The sequence below is a fragment of the Hirundo rustica genome, chromosome 16 (genome assembly GCF_015227805.2).
Source record: "Hirundo rustica isolate bHirRus1 chromosome 16, bHirRus1.pri.v3, whole genome shotgun sequence".
In the NCBI taxonomy this organism is placed as follows: domain Eukaryota; kingdom Metazoa; phylum Chordata; class Aves; order Passeriformes; family Hirundinidae; genus Hirundo; species Hirundo rustica.
In genome coordinates this window covers 5,372,429-5,394,644 of record NC_053465.1, presented here as the reverse complement: position 1 = coordinate 5,394,644, position 22,216 = coordinate 5,372,429, and the positions used below count along the sequence as shown (strand labels likewise).

Below are 22,216 nucleotides of genomic sequence, written 5' to 3'. Positions count from 1 at the left end.
TGGATGGGGCTTTGAGCAACCTGGTCCAGTGGAAGGGAGGTTGGCCCAAGACAAATTTCAATGTCCCAACCCACTGTGATTCTATGATTTCCAAGCACTTCATTAAACAAGCAGCATGGTCTTAGGAATTAGGTCTTTTCCCCAAAAACATTCACAGGGCACGTTTCAGAGGTGGAGAAGATTGGGCATCATCTCCACATGGAAGAAGCAGCAGGTGTGTGCCATGGGGAGCCCAGCAGAGAACCCTCTTGTTGGAGACAGCAAGCAACAGCTCCAGGAGGATGGGTAAATAAATACGTGGTCATAGCCTACCCTCAGAGATGAAAAAATGTAAGTGGAAACTGATATGCCTTAAAGTCATGCTTTAATAGGGGAATTAAGATAACAGACTCTGTGATACAGCTCTGAGTGCTGGGAAACACCTTGTGAACTCACCACACACACCTACAGCCAAAACTAAACCTGGTGGGAGAGGGAAGGGCTTGGTTTGAGCACTCACTCCAGGCTGGAGCTCACAGTGAAATCCCACTGAACACAAAACCAAACCTCACCATAACAAGTACAGGATCTATGCCCCAACTGAGCACATATTCACAATGAAAACTTCATTAAATAAGAAAATTACTATAAATCTGTACAAAAGCCACAATTAACAATTCTTAGGAATCTGTTAGGAAAGAATTCTCACTCAATGTCTTCAAGTATTAAATCTGTAGTTAAGTGTATTCTTATTGGCTATTTAACTCCATCTGTTCTTAAGAAGAAAGAAGTATTTTAAAAACATTAAAGCCTTTTTTTCAGTGTGACCATGAACATCAGATGTTAGGCTTGCAGACTTTTATTCCCACATACATACATGGCATGCTGGCTAAGAACCTGCAGTCTGGGAAGGCAAACCACCCCTCAAATTCCTTGGAAGATAAAGCTTCTGAAGAGCTGTAGCAGAAAGGAAAAACATTGACACGGCACAAGCTGCTGTATCTGCTGTCTGGCCATCTCCTACACAAACCACACAGCAAACCTCAAAACCAACCCCAACAACCTGAGCAAACAGCAAGTCCAGACCCTCAGGCTGTTGGAAACAATTTCCTCTGCTTCATGAAACAGATCCTCTGTTGTAAATTTATAGGAGTGAAGGTGCTGAACTGTTTTAATGCTCCTTCAGACTCGGTGGAATATTGTGTAAGTGTGGCAGAACAGCTGAGAGGGAGGTCAGGAACACTGAGGCAGGCAAAGAGCTGCCAAGGTCTGAAAGTAAATTCTTGAGGGCTGGAAATAAAACGAACCAGACAAGCGTAGCCTCTCCAATTAAGGTTTCAATGAACTGCCCCACAAAGCCCCGTGGTTTCCAGACATGCTGCACTGGAACTTGCCCTGCATGTCTGACATTAAAGGCAAAGCAACCCTGCCCTAAGTAGGGAACTTGGATGTGACACATCAAACCTCATACCGTGGGCCTGCAGGAAAGAGCTCCCCTGCCAGGCCACTGCAAATTACCAGCAAAGGCTGGAAAAATGCACTGGGAAATATCTGTGCTGTTTTGGCAACTGAGAGATGAGGGCCTTTGAAACAGTCATGGACACAAAAATCTGTGGAAGACTATAAAGGGTCGAAAAGTGGCGGGAAAACCTGGGCAAGAGCAGCTCTAAACAGTTTTCTACAAAACCTGGAGCTTTTTCTCTTAGAAACCAGTAGGCAATTTGTAGTCTTAACTCTAACAAGAACTACAAAGCAGCCTCTGTGGGGATAAAGATAAATAATTACTCAGCACTTTGCACCTTAGAGAACAGAATTTCTACACAAAGGTAGAAATTTCACTGGCCAGAGACACATTTTGGCGACAGTTTTGATCCCAGTCTAAAGCCAAGCCTACTTTCCTTACAGGAAGAGAGGCATCTACACTGACATCATGTGAAATCCATATACTCATCTCTTTTAGAGAAACAGCACATTTGCCAGGAAAATCTCCTGGTAAGGTACAGCCTTTCACAGTAACAATCAAAAGTTACACAGCAGTAGAAAGGCCGGGTGAATTAGGTCATGCTGTCTTACATTAAAAATTGTGTCTTTAATAAATACTTAAGTAATTCAAACAAGGAGACAGATCAGTTTTCCTCTTCTCTTTCAGTAAGGATATAACCAGATTCAAAGCAAAGTGCAAAAATCCCCGTTGCTCCAAGATAGCCCTGAACATCAGGTAAAACCCAGGAACAGGACACAGCCTGTCCATGATGATGAGCAAATGAAATTTTCCTCTTTAGGGTAACCAAGAGCAGGGTCTCACAGAGTTTACTACAGATGACTGAAAAAACATGGAAGAGTGAAAGTGAGATAGGGGCCAGCTGGATCATCCCAAAGGAAGTTTATTCAGTCCTTCAAGCCACCAAAGCTGGCTCCCAGCAGACAGGGCAGTGCCTTCTCCATCGGCTCAGGCACTCGCCGTGCTGCTCTCACTCTGCTGCTCCCTGCTCTCCACCAGGCTGTGCTGCGCTCTCAGAGCCTTCACATTTTTCTGGTGGGACCTCAGCACTGTTTTCTTCAGGATGAGTGGGTGTCATGCTCTGCTCACGACTCTCTGGAGCTTGCTTCTTGTCTGCGTCTTCTGCTTGTCCTTTTTCACCTGCCTTTTCCTGTTGTCCTACCCCATCTAGTTCACTTTTACCCCCCAGGAGTTTGCTGTTGCAGTGGTGCTGATCAACCCCTGCTGATTCTCCATCTCCACCTGACTTCCAGTCGTCCTTCACTGGAGCAGTGCAGGCAGTCCTGGGGAGCCTGGAAGCAGCTGGGGGTCTCACAGCCCCATCACCCTCATCACCACCACCACCCTCCTTTTCACCTGGCACTTCCACAGCTGTGTTCTTCTCACTGCCATTTTCTATCCCAGCCTCACCGTTAGCAGCAGCAGGATTTTCCTTGGCAGCAGAGCCTGGGGGCCCCATGCTCAGGTTTATGGCCAAGTTGACAGGTTTGCTTCTCAATGTTCTTTTATCAACTTTCCTGCGTTTCACAGCTGCGTCCGTGGCCTCCGGCGCCGCCGGCTCTTTGGTGCTTGAATCATCTTCCTTCAGTGCTTCCTCATTCTCTTCTGCCTGGGAGACTGGCTCTGAGGAGGGGACCTCTGCATCAATTGCACACTCTCCCAGATTATGGGAAATGTTTTCAATATCAGCAGAGTTTTTCAACGATCCATCCCCTTTAGCATCTGCCAAATTTGAGTTCAGTTTTCTCTTCTTGCTCTCCTTCGTGCAGTCATTCTCTGCTGTACCTTGCACTTCTTCAGCTTCACTTTTTAAATCCTTTTCCTCCAGCTGGGCAAGTGAAGCTTCTTTCTCCTCTTCACCATCCCCTACCTTCAAACCACATTTGCTCATCTTCTCCTTTACATGTTCATCACGCATTTCAGGCTGCAACTCTGCAGCATCTCCAGCTCTCTGTTCCACCTCTGGACACCGGTTCTGACCCTTCCCCACAGAATCAGCACATGGAGTGTCCTGTTTATCCTCAGGCCTTTGGTGCAGCTGTGGCTTGGCAGAGCGGGGTCTGTACTTCTGCAGTTTGTCACGAGGTCCCCACACAAAGCTGCTCTGAGGTTTGAAGTGCTGCCAAGCGTAGTGGACGAGTTCTCTCCTCTTCTCTTTGCTTCTGACAGTGAACAGGAAGTAATCCAAGGCACTTCTCTTGACATTTGGTAATGTCTCCTCAACGAGAGTTTCTGTGAGGAAAAACTTGACCAAGTGCACTTGATAGTCTTCATATCCCATCTCCCCCAGGCACTTCAGGATGCGAGTAATCCTCAAATTGTTGTGGCTGAACCTGAAGGACACAGATAAGCAAAGGTGTCAAGGGAAAGCCTTACAAGTCACTGTGAACCTCTGGGGTATCTGCAAATGTTTTTATCATTTACTGACTGTGAGCCATTAAAGACTATTGACAATCCAAATGGGAGCACAGGTGGGGTTACTTTTAAAGCACCCATTGCTGCTGTTTGCCTTCAGCAGCTCTTTCCTAACCCTCTCTGAGCTGACAGGATTCATCATCTCACTGCTTGGACAGGTTTTGGCTTTCTGAATCAGCCACAAGTAGGTAAGAGCCACCAGCTGGGGCAGACACACAAGTCCTGCCCCTGCCAGAGACCCTACAGGGTAAGCCTGCAGTGCTGAGAACACAGGCATGAAAGGATGTTGCTTTTGTGACTATGCCCACTCCTTTCAAGAGGTTAGTATCACCAGGAAGGGTCATTACCTACTCCACAAAACCTGCATTAATGTAAAAACAGACCATTTGTAGTGCACTTTTCAAACAAGGACTCAAAGCATTCGACACACATCAAGGGTGCTTCATGAACAATCATGGAACCATATGGAAAGGCTTCTGTTTTGTAGCTTAACAGAATAAGAGTTAGAAATACTTTCACTAGATTTATCAACAAAAACCTCTATGCCTCAATGGCTGAGGATCTCCTAGGCCTTGACTTTTTTTGCTCAGCAGCATCAACACACTCACCTGTTCAAGTTTTCAAATCGTTCGCGCCAGTTCTCTGCTCTCTCAAGTTCTCCAGTTTCTTCATTGACCAGGTTGATTCCGTAAAACCCCAGCATGAGCTTGTAAGCACGGATAAACCTGTCCATAACTTCCTTGGACTTCCTAAAGGCCTGAAAACAACACAGTAATTATTAAAATGTGCAACTCCCTAATTACCTGCACCAGATTACATGGCACCTGAATTATAAACAAGGGTTGATTGTATTTCATTTGCTGACACAAGACAGGCAAATGCTCCACTGTAAGCCTGTGCACACGAAAAGGAGTGGAAACAGGGGAAAAAGCCCTCTAGACTTCAAATAAGAGGTATTTAGGGGAAATCCCAACACCCTTCAGATCTCAAAAAAGAGACAAACACTTAAAATAAATTACCTGGATTTCTTGACAGGTGAGAGGCCTGGCACGCCAGTTCATCCCATGTTCACGTAAAGGGAACAGCCTGAAGGGAAGGAAATTTTCAGGCCAGATGAGCAAAAATGACATCCAACCCAGGGCAGCCAACTTGTTAAAACCAAAAATTATTCCAAAATCTGCGATATCACAGGCATCTCTTGGAGAACTCCCATCCTTATGGACACAGAAGTAGTATTCTAGTAAATCCCACCCATAAAAGCACTGTCTACACCAATAACAAAAAACCTTTGCTGATGTGGATCTCTCTCCTTGCCTTAACTTTGTGCCCCAAGACCACAAATGCCTGAGATCTATTGCCACAGCTGCACTGGAAATCTGTTTCTTCAGGAGTTCCAGTGCTTTGCTTCCTGAGGGATGCAACTCAATTAACTAAAGTAATTCTGGGCCTTGTGTGAAGCTGAAATCAGGAACACAGATCCCCCTGACACTTAAAAGAGGCACAACTAGAGAAGCACTGTGGTCATGCAGACAATTTACCACTGGATGTAGGAATGGTTTTCTTCCAGGGTTTCATACTTGTCCCCCCAAGATGAAAGCAGAGTTTCAATAAGCACACCTGCAAGGAAAAGGAAAAGGTCAGGCAAGAAGTGACACCAAATTAAAATTAAAGTTTGCCAGTCAGCTACTCTACACATTTCACTACCCAGACCTAGATATTTACACACAGGTATTAGTTTCTCCAACAAGACAACCAGCCAGAAAAATACCTTCATTTTCTAACCCCAGAGTATTAAGGAAAATACAGCGAGAACATTTTTAAATGGACATCCTTGGTGGGTTTTTGTTTGGTTTGTGGTTTTGGTTAGTTGTTTGGTTTAGTTTTTTATTCTCTCACATGGATGAAACTACTCTTTCATCAACCACCTGCAGCAGATGGCATCAAACAGCCACCACACAAGCTACTCACCATGGGGCACAAAAGCAATCTCATTTTTATAAAAGCTCAAGTTCCACATCTCCTCTTCCTCCTCATTCTCTGGTTCTTTCAAATCCTGGAGATGAGAACAAGAAATGAACAAGCAGCAACCTTTTAAAAGGCAGTAATCACTTCAACACTTCTCCTTGCTTTCCCTCATATTCCCCACACATTTCAAGCTAAATCCTCAAAATGCGCTTTGGGAAGCAGCAGCTTCTTTCTGATGCACCCACACGCATATCATCCCTTCCCCCTCACAAATGAATCCCTGGAAGGTGCTGAGCCTGTAAATGCAAAGGCAAAAGGATGCTCCCAAATCTAGGAAGCGTTCCTGAAGGCAGGAGGTGGTGGTGAGGAGCCCCAGGAGCACGTACTGGGTAATGGTTTCTGTATCTCTGCAGGTCTCTCGCCGCAGTCCAGTTGCGCCTCCCGCTGCACTGGAGAGAAGAGACAGAGCAGAAATTAAGAATAAAATCACCTTCCACAAAATAAAATAAAATACAGTAATGCCCTGACTGAATTCAGCACCTCCCACAGCTCCCCCTGCCCTACACTCTGCACTCCCAGCACCCCCAAAACCAAGCAGACTGGAGCTGTAGTCATTTCTCTGCATTCCTGAAGACAAATTTAAACCAAGAGAAAACAACATCATCTCCTGTAACCAAAATAATTTTTTTCCTTCTCATCTTACTAATCAAGGCTTTTATGTTTTATGTATATCTTTAAATCCCACTTGGGTTTGCCAGTGCAGATCAGAACAAGCTGAAGATCCCAAATATGAAATTGTTTTACCTTAACTCAAAGGTTTTAAAACAAGACATGTCTCTGAGTTACTATAAACCCTAGTGAAGACAGAGGCTAGACCTTCAAACTGTAGAATTTAGGATGCAGACATATCCCTTGAATTCAAGATTCTCATTCCCTGCAGACCTAGCTGAAATAGAAGTTTTCTTCGTCTTTGCTTTACACCCAAGATCAGCCTTGCTGATTTAGGCAGTTGACAGCAACAGAGCCACATGGTCACATTAGATATTTATTTTACTGGACTTTTCTTCCAATCATAATCTTCATTAGTACCCATCTTTCCATGTAAACAAATTTTATGTCAAGCCTACCTGAAAACCCCTCCAAGACAGCAGTGAGGAATTTGAGCTTTCATCCTGCAAATAAAAAGCGTTCAGTCGGAACATTCTGAAACCAAACTTGACTAAGAAAATAAAAAATAGATACAAAATGATAATACCCACAGCAGTGACTCACTGGATGCCTATTAGTTGCCAAGTGACAGATTTACCTAGTTACAGCTGAATTCACTGTATTTTATGCATAATTCAAATTGCTACAGAGAAAAACCTGTGGTGCCACACGAATAGGCACCAGGTTCTCATCACAGATGTGCTAGATTCATTTCAAGTGTCACATTTCGACAGAATTCAAAGAACAGCTTAATCTCCTCCCCTGAACTTCATAGAAATAGAAGTTGCAAATATGACTTAGTTAAAAGTGCATTTTAATTGAAACATATAGATACATATTTATACTTTTGATTACCTCAATGATAAGGGATTTTGTTACACTTCACAGGCTACGCAGACAGGTCTAATCTTGCTGAGTGCTGAACCATCTTATCACAAACCGTAACAGCATTTTACAATGTTCTGTGAATTGAGAACCGCCAAAAGGAACAAGACTGCTCATGAATAAAGGGCACCCAAAGCACAGCACAGCCAGAGGGTTCAATGCCAGCTCACAGAGAGAACAGGGAAGTTGGGAAATGGGGGAAAGATGTGCAGAGTCTTGCAAAACAAGCATTAAAAGAAGTTTAGAAGAAAGAAGCAGCAAAACATCCTCCAAGTAACTTCATAGCCTCATTTGGTATTTCTTAACATCACATGCACAGAGCAAAATAAAACCACTTTCTAACAAACACTGATTATTAGTTCATTAATTACTAAGGCAGGAATTGGTTTATATTTGTAACACCTTGCTGTAATTAAGTCACCCATTCAGTTGCCCTGATGATAGTTATGTGGCATTAATGACACTTTTGATCCCAATTACCAAATAATCCCAGAAATTCTTTACATTTAAGGTTCTACAGTAACATCCTTGAACACAGTCAGGTGGAACAGGAGAACAGCAGACTGGGTCCCACTTAGAACTGGTTTGCTGAAGGATCAGTGCAGGTACAGAAACAGATGCAATGCCACGGTGCAAGAGGCTGTAAAAGGCTTGTCCAGAAGGAAGCCACACCCAGGGAAAAGGCAATTTGGAGCACAGCAATCCAGAGAATAAGATGGGGAAGCAAAACGGCAAAACTCAGCTTTGCTCCTCCAAGCAGGTGTTGTTCCTGGGTCTCTACAAACTTCCAAATTAAGGCCTTTCTTCCCAGGTCAGAAACACAAACTAAACAGCAAGGCTGAAACTTCCCTGTAGAAATCACACACTTTTTTGTCTCATAGCAAAACTAAGTGAGTTCCACGCTCGAAACCTACATCACACCAGGTAGAACGTGCATTGCTGTAGGAAGAGCAAGGGAAGCAGAGAACATAACCAGGAGAAGGTGACAGAAAGAGGATCTGGCTGAGAAATTAGCTGGAGAGCTGCTGTAACCAAAAGGGATGTGAACTGTGAACAAAGCACAGGAACAACAAAGATGAGAGCCCAGTAGAGTGATTGAAACCTTTTGTTGACGGAGATTTAGGAGAAGGCAGGACCATGGGGTTTGTTATCAAAACAGCTGATCATGAACTCCAGGTGTTACAGCAGTCTCAGGGGGAACTTCTTAAAAAGAACACAACCCCCAAAGTTTTCAAAGCTCACTCGCAGAAGCTGAAGGCACTGAAATGCAAAAGAGCTGGAAAGACACACCTACAGGAACTTCAAGCCATGAACACTAAGAGAGATACAAGTGAAATGCAAAGACAGAAGCACATTTTTAAGTTTGCTTTGAAAGCGAAAAAACCCATAAAATAACATAGTGAAAATAACAATAAAAAAACTCTAACCTCAGTACCAAAGAAAGACATTAGGTGCTTCAGGCATAAAGAAAACCATCCAGGCTGAGGGGAGAAGAATGAGAATTAGTGTAAAATAAGCAGAAGTAGGAACAAGTTTGGGAAATCAGCCCATGCCTTTGACAAGCTGCAAAGGCATAAATGGCTAGCAGAAGATTCACTGCTGCTTCTTTGGTGCGTTCATTCTCACTGCCCTTATAATTTTTTGGGCACTGTCAGACAGAGGTGACTACACATCCATCACTGAAGGAAGAGCTCCTATTTAAAAATGCAGAATAATATTCCACAGGCTGTAAGTCTCAGGGACAACAAGATCCTCCTTTGTAAGGCAAAGCTGGAACAGTCCACTCACTGGAGTGAAAAAATGGTCCTTGCTTTTACAGCTGTCACCATCCAGAGCTGCTCTCAGGGGAAAAAAAAAGAGCCTGAAGAACCAACACATTCAAACAGAATAATGGGAATGTTCTGGAGTTATTAAAACTTGTGAACTCCAGCCACCTACAAAAGACAAGTTGATAAGGTGCACTCAGTGCAAAAATCTCCGAAGGATATCTCTGCCTCTTCCCTTCAGAATTACAGCTGTTCCACCCTAAGTACCTTCGGCCTTTCCCAGATCTATGTGCACAGAGAATTTCTTTTTCCTTCAAGAGTGGTCATTTCTATATTTGAATGCTTATTAAGAAAAAAAAAAAAAAAAAAAAAAAAAAAGAAGCTTAATATTAAGCTCTTTTAAAAGTATATTCATTATCTGCCTATTTATATTCTAAAGATAAGGACGAGCTGCTGAAATGACACTCGAAGTGAAGGAGTTGGTTCCCTTTCCCCGAAAGGGGAGGAGTTAAAGGACTGAAGTGTTTCGCCTGACATAGGAAGTACTGAAAAGCAAAAGAGTTGTATTTACCAAAGCAGTGCTGGAGAAGAAATTACTGACACCCAAGGTCAAGCTGAAAAACACTGATGCTATAAACAGAAACCTCAGATAAGACTAACAAATTCCTTTTTTCAAATAAATACTATTTTAAGGCACCAGACACAAGCACTGGTGTTTTGCAGCACCTTGCTCAAAACTGCACACGTACCTCCAGTTTTAAAAACACGCCATTTTTTTTTGGTTTTCAAAGTTGCTCTACACACACTCCCAAAGAAATAACACGTCTATGAGAAATAAAGAATGACAACTCATTTTTAAAACTGAGCAGATGTTATGCAATTGATTTTTATTGATGGCACGAAAGAGCCTAGGGAAGGCCACCATACAAAGCTGATACCAACCAAAAACTTAAAAGAACATCAATGCCATAATGTCAAATCCAGTAGCCATCAGCAGTGGCGAACAGGCAGGTGCCGCACACAACACAGAACCTGTATTTACGGGGTAAAGTACCCACATCGCTGGGAACGGTGGGGAAAAGCAAATTAAAACCCAGCTCCTGGCAACGGAATGGATCTTGAGGAGTCATGAAGTGACAGCATCGTCGCAAGCCCCCCTTCTCCAGGGGGATTTGCTTCCTCAAGACGAGGACAAATTCCGTGCTGAGGATCGCCCGAGGGCCGCGGTGCCTCCCCCGGCACGGAGCTCGCCGTTCCACCGCCGAGCAGCGGCTCCGCACGGGAGAACGGCCCGGGAAGGGCCGGGAAGGGAAGGAAGGGCCGGGAAGGGAAGGGAAGGGGCTCCGGCTGCGGGGCCCGGGCAGGAAGGGTCCCCTCACGCCGTCCCGCCCCGCAGGCTCCGCTCTGCCGCCGTGCCCCCCACACGCACCTGGCCGTGCCGGCAGCCCCGCGCCCGGCCCTGCCCCGGCTGCTCCCCCGCATCCTCCGGCTCCTCCGCCGCCGCTCCCTCCGGCTCGCCTCCGCCGCCATCCTCCTCCTCCTCCTCCCCCTCCCAGGTGGAGTCGTACTTCCAGAGGTTCGCCTCGTCCTCCGCCTCGTCCTCCTCCGCCCTGACGGTGAACCAGGACGCCAAGGACGCCATGGGAGGGTGAAGAGAAAGGGAAAGCGAAAGGGACCGGGATGCGGCGGCGGGACCGCCCGCCCGAGCGCACAAAGCCCGGACACGTGTGGGGGGGAACCGAGGGACGGAAGCGGGGGTACGCCCCGCCCCCTTCCTGCGCCGCCGCACCCCATTGGCCGCCGCCCGCGCGGGCCCTGCGCCCGCCCGCACCGCGCCCGAGCGATCCGGCATCACCCGCGGCGGAGCGGAGCGGACGGGCCTCGTACAAGAGAAGGGGTAAAAGAACAGCGTTCCCGGCCTCGTACAAGAAAAGGGGTAAAAGAACAGCGTTCCCGGCCTCGTACGGGAAAAGGTGTAAAAGAACAGCGTTCCCGGCCTCGTACGGGAAAAGGTGTAAAAGAACAGCGTTCCCGGCTTCGTACGGGAAAAGGGGTAAAAGAACAGCGTTCCCGGCCTCGTACAAGAAAAGGGGTAAAAGAACAGCGTTCCCGGCCTCGTACAGGAAAGGGGACCAAAGAACGGAGTTTCCGGTCTCCTACAGCAAGAGGGATCAAAGAACAGCGTTCCCAAAGAGCCAACACTCTGAAAGCCAAGGGGGGCACCCAGCGGCTGCGCTGGGGGCACTTAAAGCATTTACATTTGCCGATAACACGACTTCACATCCAAACAGTTCCTACAAAATCTGCGTTGCTGGATTGACTGTCAAATCCCCAAGTGAACTTTTGTTGCTACAAGGCTGGTGCTGGATGGTTGCACCAGCACACACTATCGTCAACACATTTCTACTTTAAGCTATACAAGTATTTCATTGGTAGAGCAAAAAATTTTGATTACAATCCTATGAATGAGAAGGATTTGCCCACAGGGATATGAGACTTCAGAGTTACAAAATCTGCGCTTTATGGCCAAAATCTATGTAGATCGTGACAAAGTAACCAGCACTTCATGCTAAATTACTTTCAAAATAAGTTGGGCCAGATCTTAATCAAATCACACAACTGCTATTTAGTAAAATAAAAACAAGTGTAATTTATTCTTTGTATAAAACAAGAGAAGCAAATTAGGCAGACAAGAACTTGGCTGTGTACCTAGAATAAAGCAAAAAAATGAGAAGACTCCTAGTGCCTCACCTTGAAGGCAATATTGAGAGATCAAGAAGTAATTCTTCTTTTTATTAACTGATAGTTAATATGGTGAAACAAATTCAGTACCATTTCACTTCAATCACCATTTAACAGGTGTTTGTTGACTGCGATCCATCTTTTGACAACACAAAAATAGTAACTTCATCAAATCTCAATGTTGTAGCATACAAAAGATAAGCATTACAATGTCAGCAAGATTCTTCAGTAGTAGAACGAAACTAACATTTTGGAAAATCAATTTCATTCACATCTACTAAAACTGCTTTAAAAAAATAATTAAGTACAAACCCCACTGTTATACACTACTGTATTACAAATGGATGAAGCAACACCTCCACCTTCACGCACAGCTCAGCTGATCCCTTATAAAACCATGTCTCATCACCAGATATCTTATTTAGGATACTTATTAATTATTTGGGCTAGGGCCATTATAATTTTCACTTACGGTTGAAAAATGTTACATGAAAAAGGGTGAAATGAGGTTCCTCCAGCAAGGAGAGCAACAGAACACTTCAAATGCAGTGGTTATCTGCATTCAAAAGAATTTTAGTTTTACTGAACCAACAAATCGAGACATTTGATACAAATGGAAGGGAAATGGCCAAACATTACCCACAGATGGTCTGTAATTCTCACAGACAGCAAAAGCAGAAAAAGCAATCCCACGTACGGCAATCACCTCTGCTTTCGATGCTCCAAGGCCCCGTGCCCCATGGGGCACTCCTCCCACGAGCTGTGCTGACACAGGGGGTGTTGCTGGTTCGAAATGCAGCCCTGGCACTGTCACACCCACCCTCCCCACTGCCAGCTTTGTCCCCACGCTCCGGGAAGGCGGCTCCACGCTGGCTGCCCAGAAAACACCCCGGGAGAGACAAAGCCAAAGCACGGATTCCTCAAATACTGGCTCAGGTATCTTTTACTTGCTCCGAAAGTTTATGGAGCAACTGCTGCTCCTTGTTTTTCCTGCTCCCTCCTCCCATCCCAGAGTTTGTCAGTGCTCCTCAGCTCTACGTCCTGCGTCGTTTGGCGGCGCTGGGACTCGAGGGGTTGCTGTTGGCATTTAGAACCTTCTCGGTGACTCTGTTGCGCTTCCTCTTATCAGACCCTTCTTTGGATCCAGGATCTGATGAAGTTTTCTCTTTCTCTTTGCTGCTTGGCTTTTCAGTTGTTTTTCCTAAACTTCCAGAGGGTGCAAAAACTGAAACAGGACCAAAGTAATGATTCCAGATCAGAGTCATACACATAGGCAAACAAGAGTGATAACAAACTTCTTTATATTCCGTAAAACTTCTCAAAACAATCGACTCTCAGCATACTTGTCCATCATTTAAGTCTTACTTTCAGTTCTAAAGGAAAAATCTCTGAGAAAGGCACATCTTGCTTTTATTATTTGCTTTAAAGACAGGCATATATTTTGACAGGCTAGAAATCCAACTCATTAAGTGGAATTAAACAGCACTTAATATTAAAATAATTAAAATGAACACTTACAGAAACATAGGACCAATCTATGGAATTTATAATCAGCAGCAGTCATTACATTTGGTACCATAGATAATTTTAAAACTGAACACCCAAAAATTTAATATATTTTAAAATACATTTTAGATCTTTTATTACAGTCTTTAAACACCACTTATTCAGTGATATAAATATGATGAAATCATATAGTTAGCAGTTGGCTTGGTCTGTTAAGATAAATAACGGGATCTCTACTGTTCACATTTGACTTGTTCTACAGCAAAGTGTTAGGAAAGCAAGCCTTTTATTTAAAAGCAGCAAGATAATGAGAATAAAATAAAATAATAAACACTCTGCCCACCTTCCCATTTCAGCACGCAATTTTACAATCTCTTTGATTTATTTCCCCCATGACTACAAAGTTCCCAACACAGAGCATTTAAGTTCAGAAAAATCAGACTCAGCTTTCTTCCAGAGATCCTTCAGACTCCCAGGGGTTTGTCAAGTACATATTAAAGCAAAAAGTCTCCAAAGCTATACAACTTTGTACAGATGAATTAGGAGGAAAGAAGAAATCTTTTCAATAAGCAGCTGCTTACTCTGTGCACTCTAAAATTAGTCAAGTTCTTAGCATGAATACAGGCTAAGTCTGAGTACAAATCCCAAAGTACACTGCATTTGGATTTACATTTTAACATTAATTTCTCAATTACAGTTGTTTTTTAATCTCGTATTACACAGTAGAGAGTTACAAAATTACCTTCTTCAGGACCTGCATGCGTTTCCATCTCTTCTTTTAAAACTTCCTCTTTCACTTCTTCTTCCATCATTACTTTTCCTACAGAAAGGATTGTTAGCAATGGTTAGATGGTTCTAAAGAACCACGTGGATTTTTGCACATTTGCAAATATTCCATGCAACATTCATCAGTAACTCAGTGTCAAGAAATTACCATTAACACGAGAAAGTGAAATGCTAAACACGCAAAACATATTGCAATGTCTTATCTGTACTAGAATTTTACACTGAATTTTTAGTGTAACGTTTAGTGTATCTAGTAATTGAGAAGTATTCCACTGAAGTTTAAAATATCCCAAGCTTTGGCAAATGCTTGAATTTCCTAGTTCCTACTTTGGATAACACACATCAGCTAAATTTCAAAATCCAGCTCACTGCTCAACCTGAGATTTCTATCAAATTCCTGCACATTTCTATTAGATTTGACAATACATGCTTTTTGGGGGGAGTTTTGTTAAAGATTCTGAGATGAGATAAAAGCAACCCAGAATCAGAGACTGCAATCACATCTCACCTTCTCTCACTTCTTGAATCATTTCATCAGGAAGAGCAAAATTCTTCTCTATATTAGGGAATGGAAGAATCTCAGATTCATGCTGACAAAGAAAAGAAAGATCTCTGTGAGTGACTGGTAAAGACTTCAATTTGAATTTTGACAGGCAATCTCAAGTTCTATTTTACATGCAATTAAGAGCTAAATAATTTTTAACAAGACACTTTAGATGTTAGAGAATCATGAGGCTTCTGATATCAAACTGATTACTGAGGTCAGGATACCTGAGATCACAACTCATGATCATTTGAGATCATTTTTAGAACCCAAACATAGCAAATTCTTATGTAAACACACAGTGACTTTCTCATTTGACACTTATGTATGTATCTAAACATTTTCTGCATCAGCATTTAGGCAACTTTAACAAAGGCAGAACATGGTATCAAAACCCCAAAAACCCTGCAGGTTTTATTGCCTCCTACCTAATCTACTTTTATTTGGGGAAAACCCCATCAACTCACTGGAATGACACTTAATTCTAAGTACCACGAAAAGCACGGCAGGCCCAGTGATTTTGGCCTGTCAAAACTTCTGAACTCCATGAAACTGTGAGGCAGCACCAACCCTTTGTACTCACAAGAGCCTGCATGTCATACATGGTGCTCAGATGGTCCCAGATCACTTTGGATGAGATCTGCCGTCCGATATTCTGGCTGAATTTATCCCGGATGCAAATCATGTGGAAATGGCGATTCACACCTGGGGGAAGAACCCAGTGCAATTAACGCTGCTAACAATTTTATTCATGATATTTAGAGATATAAAGAAATTTATTTATTTGCTTATGAATTTAAAAAAAGCCATGTTACAAGGAATCCATATGTTACAGGAGAGGCAGCTGGGCAAGCCGATCTTTCACCCTACACTGCAGGTGCTATTCCCTAGGGAGCTGAGGATGCCCCTGTGGGTAATTCTAACACACAGACAGAGCTTTTAGAGGGGCTGTGTGAGAAACATCCCGAGGAAAGTGTATGGAGTGCTTTGTCCAGTTCTGGTTTCCTGAGTACAAGCGAGTCACAGAGCTCCTGCTGCGGGTCCACTGAGGGCAACAGAGATGAAGGAACTGGAGCATCTCCGGCAACCAACAGCGGAGGATCTGGGCCTGTTCAGCCTCCAGAAGAGACGTCTACAAGGGGACCTCAACAATGTTTATGAATATCTAAAGGGGGTGCCAAAAGGATGGATCCAGGCTCTGCTCGGTGGGGCAGAGCAATAGGACATAAAGCAATGGGTCAGAAACTGATGCACAAGAAGCTCCACCTCAATACGAGGAAGAACTTTAGTGCGAGCGCTGGAACACAATGCCCAGAGTGATCGATGGAGTCTCCCTCCCTGAAGCTATTCCAGAGCGGCCTGGACACAATCCTGTGCAGGAACGACCCTGCCTCAGCAGACGACCCCGCGGTGCCTGCAGCGTGACCCGCTCTGCGACGCGGCGGGAGCGCAGGGCAGCCGCTCACACGGCGGCTCAGGGGCCCGGCCGGGCCCGGCGCTCCCTCCCACAGGCCCCGCCGCAGCCCCGCGGCCCCGGCCCGGCTGCAGAGCGGGCTCGGGGGCCGCCGGAGCCGCCCGGGAGCCCCCGCCCAGCCCCGCTCCCAGGCCCGGCCCCCGCCGCTCCCGGAGGCCGCGGCCCGCGCTCACCTACGGGCTTGTGGCCCAGCATGGCGTGGAACAGGCACACCTCCACCTCCGGGCTCCACACCACCGCCGCCTCCTCCGCCGGCGCGCCGGGCTCCGGCCCGGCCGCCGCCGCCGCCGCGGCTGCAACTGCGGCAGCGACCGCCGCGGCCGCCCCGGGCCCGGCCGCGGGCAGCGGCGGCTTCTCCACGGCGGCGGGCCGAGCCGCCCTCCGCCTCGCTCATCCCCGCCGAGCCGCGCCCGCAGCGGCTCCTGCCGGCCGGGAGCCGGGCACAGCCGCGCTGAGACCGGGGAGCCTCGGCGGGGCCCCGCAGGTTCGGGGGTTCCTCTGCACGGCGCCGCCCCGCAGCGCCACAGGCGGGAGCTGAGCACCGGCTGCCGGCCCTGAGCACGGGGCACTGCCCGGGAACAGCCTCGTGGACTTCTGGGAAGAGCTTGGGGAACATCTGGGGGAAGCCTTACGGGCCTCTGGAAACGCCTTTTGGGGCTCCGGGAAGAGCCTGATGGGCCGCGGTCATGTTTCAGGGTCCCTTGGGCCAATCGTGGAGGCAGCAGAACGCTGCCGCCCCGATGGGCTCCGCAGGGCTCTCCTCTGCATTTCGAGATCCCTGGGACTGGGGTGCGGGCACCGGGGGCTCGCAGTGGGGCTGGGGGCAGGCTCTGCTGCCCGGGAAGCCTCGGCCACCCCAGAGCTTCCCCTCTTGGTCTGTGAAGTCTCGGCCATTTCAGCGTTTGCCCTCATGGCCTGTCCTTATCTGGCCCAAGGAGCTGCCACGGTGGAAGGATGTCCCAAGCACTGCAACCCCCCTGACCGCTCCTTGTCACAACAGGATCGTTTTATATCAAATACCAGCCCGGCATTGATGTTTAACAAATCGCTGTGCCTGGCTTGGTTACAAAATGCAGAACCTACCGGCTTTGCCCATCCTTTAAGATGTAAATTAAAATAAAATAAAATAAAAAAAAAATTGTTTGGGAAGAAAGCGAGTGTATCATCCCCTTGGAGATAAGGGGGTTTTGGCTTGTTAGGTATAATTAGACACAGAGGCATGAAATAGGACTGCTGTTGCTTAGGTGATAGGGTTTTCCGATTGCTCACTCCTCGCTTGAAGATTTAATCCATTAAATGACATTAAAAGTATTTCAACAGCAAATAATGATCACATCATATGCAAAGAATGAGTGTTCTGAGTGAATAATAAAGCAGTGGGGGCAAACACTCACAAGCAGAAACATTATTTTAATGCAAATTATCCAAATAATAAAAAAGCAGGAAGGGAAAGATTCAATTTTCTGAAATCGAACTTTCCGTACCTGTCCATACTCAAAGAGCTGACTCGTATCGTTGTTTTGGGATTGATGTAATTAATACCCCAAACAGTAACGCAATGTTAAATAAACATTGAAATGAGTTAAACCCAAGACCTCACTTGTGAAGCCTTAGGAAGTTTGGTACTTCTGTTTGAGATAGGCAAAGTCCTGTTGATAGGTAATTTTGGCTCAAAACGAAGAAATCAGTGTGAAGTCCTCATGTTTTTGCAGTTAAGCCCAGCCCTAAATCTCAGCCCTGTTTAATCTCTCAGTGTTTATTTGATCTCTGCTGCTGCCTAGCTTTCAGCTGCTAACGAGAGAAAGGGTTATGATTTCCTGTGATGGCTGCACAGCAGGAGGAAATGAGTTCCTGAACAACTAAATCCCTGTTTTCATACATCTTTCTAAGGCATAGAAAAATGAGGGGAGCAAAAAAAGCAAATAAACTTCAGAGTATAATTTTTTCCCCCTGTAGAACAGTTTTCAAAGTTTTGCAGGAATAACTAATTTTTAAGCCTGTGTGAGACACTGAGTTTCAGCACTCTCATCTGTCACATTATGCTCCTACTTAAAGACATCAAGAGGGAATAACTGTGTCAACTCAGACAGCAATTTTTATGTCACTAAGTTCTGATGGCTAAAAAAAGTAATATGTGAAACAGAATATGAAAAAACCTGTGTCTACCTCTGAAAATACAACAGCATCTGAAAACAGTTCATTTCAGTAGAATAATATTAATGCAACAGGAGCAGTATGTTCATAAACTGGCTGCTATTTTGTTTCAGTCACAAATAATTATATTTTTCTATGTCTAAATTCCCTTGTCACATTCAATGCTTCTAGGAAACATATGGGAGCCTATAATAATGCCATGTACAGCCTCCACCTGGATCTTGACCAGAGTTTAATTTTTCCCTCATTAAACTTGACTGTTGTGCTGGGTTTTTTTGTTTTATTTCAGTCACCAAGCAGATTTTTCAGAAAAATTTACACTTCGCTCATTCGACTTTAAATCCTACTTTTGGGTTTAAACAGATATAGGCTGCGTAAGACGTGCATGATTTAATTTCTTTCTTTTTTCTTCCTACTCCTTAGGCTGCTTTCAGCCTTAAAAGCCTGACTGGTTGCTGTATCACCTAAGGGTGCTGAGCCCTTGGCTGGGTCAGTGTTTCCCCCTCCCCGGTAATTTCCTAAGACTTTGCAACAACTGAGAAATCCGCCTGGCATTTGGCATTCTCCCTAGAAGCGTTGGATTTCTGGGATCAGCAATATGGCTACAACTATTTCTGTCGTTATTTTAGAAAGAACACCATGTGCTAGTGCCCTTAACAAAGCAAAAAAATTTCATTCCAAATCCTGTGATTTTTGGTGTGCCTCATGAACATTTGTAAAAGAGTATCGTCTGCCTCCTTTTGCATTAGACCCAGTCTTTTAACCTTTGTGGAGGAGGGTTTAGAACTTCTAAAAGATAGAATCTAACAGGATTTTTCTTACACAGGTAAGAAGTACATGCAGAAGGACATTTTTCTGAAGCCTCTTCCTGCACCAAATTACTCTCAGATCTGTAAATCCTTCTACAAAATAAGTAATCTCAGTGCCTTGGCACATTTCAGTATTTCTGAATAAAATATCCTTTGTGACTTACGAGAACCTCCTGAAGAGAAATGTTCTGATGTGACTTGTGAGCTTTAGCTGTACTTTCAAAATCCCCTTTTTTTTTTTTTTTTTTTCAGTGTGAAATCTGTGGAAAGTTTTGCTTTAACAGAGCTGCCCAGGGAACTGTCCAAAAGTTGTAGCTTGTTTATTTTGCATATTTTTTAATAAATCAGTGAAGATAGTTTGATAGGCAGATGGTTTTCTCTCTGTCAAACCACAAAGATAAGACTGTTGTTAGAGTCTTATCACAAAGCCCTTTAGAGCAGCATTGCCTCCTCCTCTTCCAGTTAATTACCTTTCCCCTTTGCTTAAATGTATATTTGATTATATTAAACAAGGACATTGAACGGAAAATTCACTCTCAAGATCTGCCCTGCATATCTTCTCACAGGTGCAAAATAGGGAATTTAAATCAAAGTAAGGGTGAAGCAGAAAGGCTGAGGGCAGCAGCTGTCAGACAGGGGATCCACTCTGCTCAGACATATGTTCTCAAACTGAATTTTCCCCTTGTGATCAGTTGTGCTCATTCTCCCAGCGGAGAGAGGCTTCAAATGAGGTGGGCATCAGATGGCAAACCTTGGAAAAGGAGATGGAAACAGTGCAAATAATTATCTCTGAACATGCACAGAGGCGTTTGTTACTGCTGCTGTTGTGCTTTAAAATATCCCAGCGCAGAGGGGATTGGAGAAGGAAAAGCCATCTTAGTGATTTTTCAGTTTGGTAAATCCATCATACCCTAGGCTTACAGAGAGGCATAAAGATGAACCAGTGGATTTATGATGAACAAGCTCAAGGTGAACGTAAGGATCAATTCCTGAATCCTTGACAAGCCCAAGCCAACATCAGAGCATGTTTTACTGAAGGTGATTTTTATTAATACTACCAAAGTGTCAGCCGAACTAAAGTCCTGTTAGCCCAGCTGGTCAGAACAGATCCAGAAGGAATTCCCTTCCTTGACATTTTCAGCACTGTGATTAGGCTTGCTCAGCTCACCCCTTTCTTCTCGGGGGCATTAAAAAAAAAAAAATTATTCTTCAAACTACGACTACTAGTTTGTAAAATGACAAAGAGCTAGCATGAGCTGAAAGGATCTTCAGAAGGGAAGCTGGGAAGCACGAACCCTGCCTAGCTGAGCCACACTCAGCTTTCGCTGTGGCGGAGGGTGGCAGCAGATTTTCATGAAGCACGTGTGCTCCTTTAAGCACCCACGGAACTACTCAGGGGTCTGGAGATCCTCTTAGAGCCCCTTTTTTTGGCATTTCGTTTTTACTAAGAGTATTCACAAGCACCTTTCAGCAGCATCATTCCTTAGGGTACAATGTGTGAGTGATGCCTGAAGTTTTTTCCTGGGATGGATCCGAAGCAGGGGCAAAAGGGACAAACTGCAATCACAGCCAGGCAGGCAATGCTGCTGGCACAGAAAACAGCACAGAAAGCTGTGGAAGGAACAAGTCTGCTTGAAATTTGGCTTGCAATGATAAATCAGTAGAACCAGCCAGGCCTAAGCCAGGTAACTTGTCAAGGAATGTCTGAATTTGTAGAAATAGGTCTCTAGAGTCGGTGTGTCTCTGAGACAAGAGTCCGCAGAGTTCTACTAACTGGATCTTTTTTTTCTCAGTGGTCATGGAAATAAGTCTCCTGTTCTGTCTCCTGTTTTGTTTTATAAACGCTTCTGGTTTGATACTAAATTTTCATTTGATTTACAGAAACAAAACAGAGCTGTGTAATTCTGTCTTTCCTCAGCGTGCAAAGTGTATAATTACTTATATTAGGGAATGCTTGATAAACCAATACATCTCATCCTGGAGCTTTATCTGTTGAACCAAATTCCTCAGTATCCATCACCTTGAGAAGAAATTGGATTCTCAGAAATCATCAATATATTTGCAGTGGTTCCATTGGTAGGAGATGTTCTTAACCTGGGTCACTTTGCCTTTAACCAGGCAAATGCAGCCCTGGATCAGGAGCAGCTTTGCCTGGTGTTGCCTAAAGTCTCTGAGTTTTGTCCTTCACCATTTTCAATGACTCCACCACTATCTTTAATAACACTTAACCAGACTGGCTGAAAAAAATAAATTAAAAACAAACAAACAAACAAAACAAAACAAAATAAAACAAAAAAACCCACAAAACAAAAGTAGTTTTATGCCTAAGTGTGAATTAAAGGGGAAAAAAATCCATTGATGTCAGTGAAGCTGGAATTCCCTATAGAATGTATTCTGTTTTCTGTTTATTTGGTTGTTTAGGAGATACCTGTAAGAGGACATAGGGAAAATTGGTCATTATTTTTCAGGCTTGGGACTCTTCTTTTTTTTTTTTTTTTTTCTTTCCCTCTAATTTACAGCACATATTGCAAAGCCAGTGATTCCTTCTAAAACAACACAGGCAAATAAAAAAAAAAGCCAAAATAACTGTATCAGTAATTTAATGTATTTGGGTTAGATCTGAAGTGTTTCCATCTTCATAGCCAAAAAAATGTCAGTTTTTACCATGTGCCTGCCTAGGGTGCCTCAGGAGCAAAAAAAAACCCCTCAAGTAAATAAACAGGTTTAAAGAAAGGCTGTAGACAACACTGTCATGACTGACATCGCTATATAAAAATATGCTAAAATATATATATATATCAATCTGTTCCTGTAAAAAGGCACAGATACAGCTAACAGTATCACCAAGGTAGAATGTGCAATTGTTTTTGTTATGGTTTGATACACTTGGCTACTTCCTGGTTTCTGATTCAGCAGGCAGAACTTTATTTCAGTGCATTGCAGCTTCTGTGGCAAAACTTGGGGATTTTATAAACTGTAGTG

General features: G+C 44.4%; 2 protein-coding genes across 2 annotated transcripts; both read right to left on the bottom strand.

Annotated features, from left to right (window-relative positions):
* Positions 1-347: 347 nt before the first annotated feature.
* On the bottom strand, positions 348-10,974 carry OGFR (opioid growth factor receptor). Its single transcript, XM_040080110.1, has 8 exons — positions 10,649-10,974; positions 6,988-7,032; positions 6,247-6,309; positions 5,864-5,948; positions 5,434-5,512; positions 4,915-4,981; positions 4,504-4,652; positions 348-3,813 (listed from the first exon to the last, which is right to left on the bottom strand). Exons 1-8 carry the CDS (start codon positions 10,859-10,861, stop codon positions 2,451-2,453), a joined length of 2,064 nt encoding a protein of 687 aa, XP_039936044.1. The 5' UTR covers positions 10,862-10,974; the 3' UTR covers positions 348-2,450.
* Positions 10,975-11,844: 870 nt separating this feature from the next.
* On the bottom strand, positions 11,845-16,665 carry MRGBP (MRG domain binding protein). The gene is given in 6 exon segments (XM_040080363.2): positions 11,845-13,186; positions 14,210-14,287; positions 14,762-14,843; positions 15,381-15,502; positions 16,445-16,637; positions 16,639-16,665. Coding segments are annotated over 6 exon segments (693 nt in total). The 3' UTR covers positions 11,845-12,995.
* Between the last annotated feature and the right edge of the window lie 5,551 nt (positions 16,666-22,216).

Coding starts and splice junctions, on each gene's coding strand:
- OGFR (XM_040080110.1), bottom strand. CDS start 10,861: ATGGCGTCCTTGGCGTCCTGGTTCACCGTCAGGGCGGAGGAGGACGAG. Junction 7,033..10,648: donor GGGGCTGCCGGCACGGCCAG/GTGCGTGTGGGG, acceptor TTTTATTTGCAG/GATGAAAGCTCAAATTCCTC. Junction 4,982..5,433: donor AACCATTCCTACATCCAGTG/GTAAATTGTCTG, acceptor CCTTCCCTTCAG/GCTGTTCCCTTTACGTGAAC.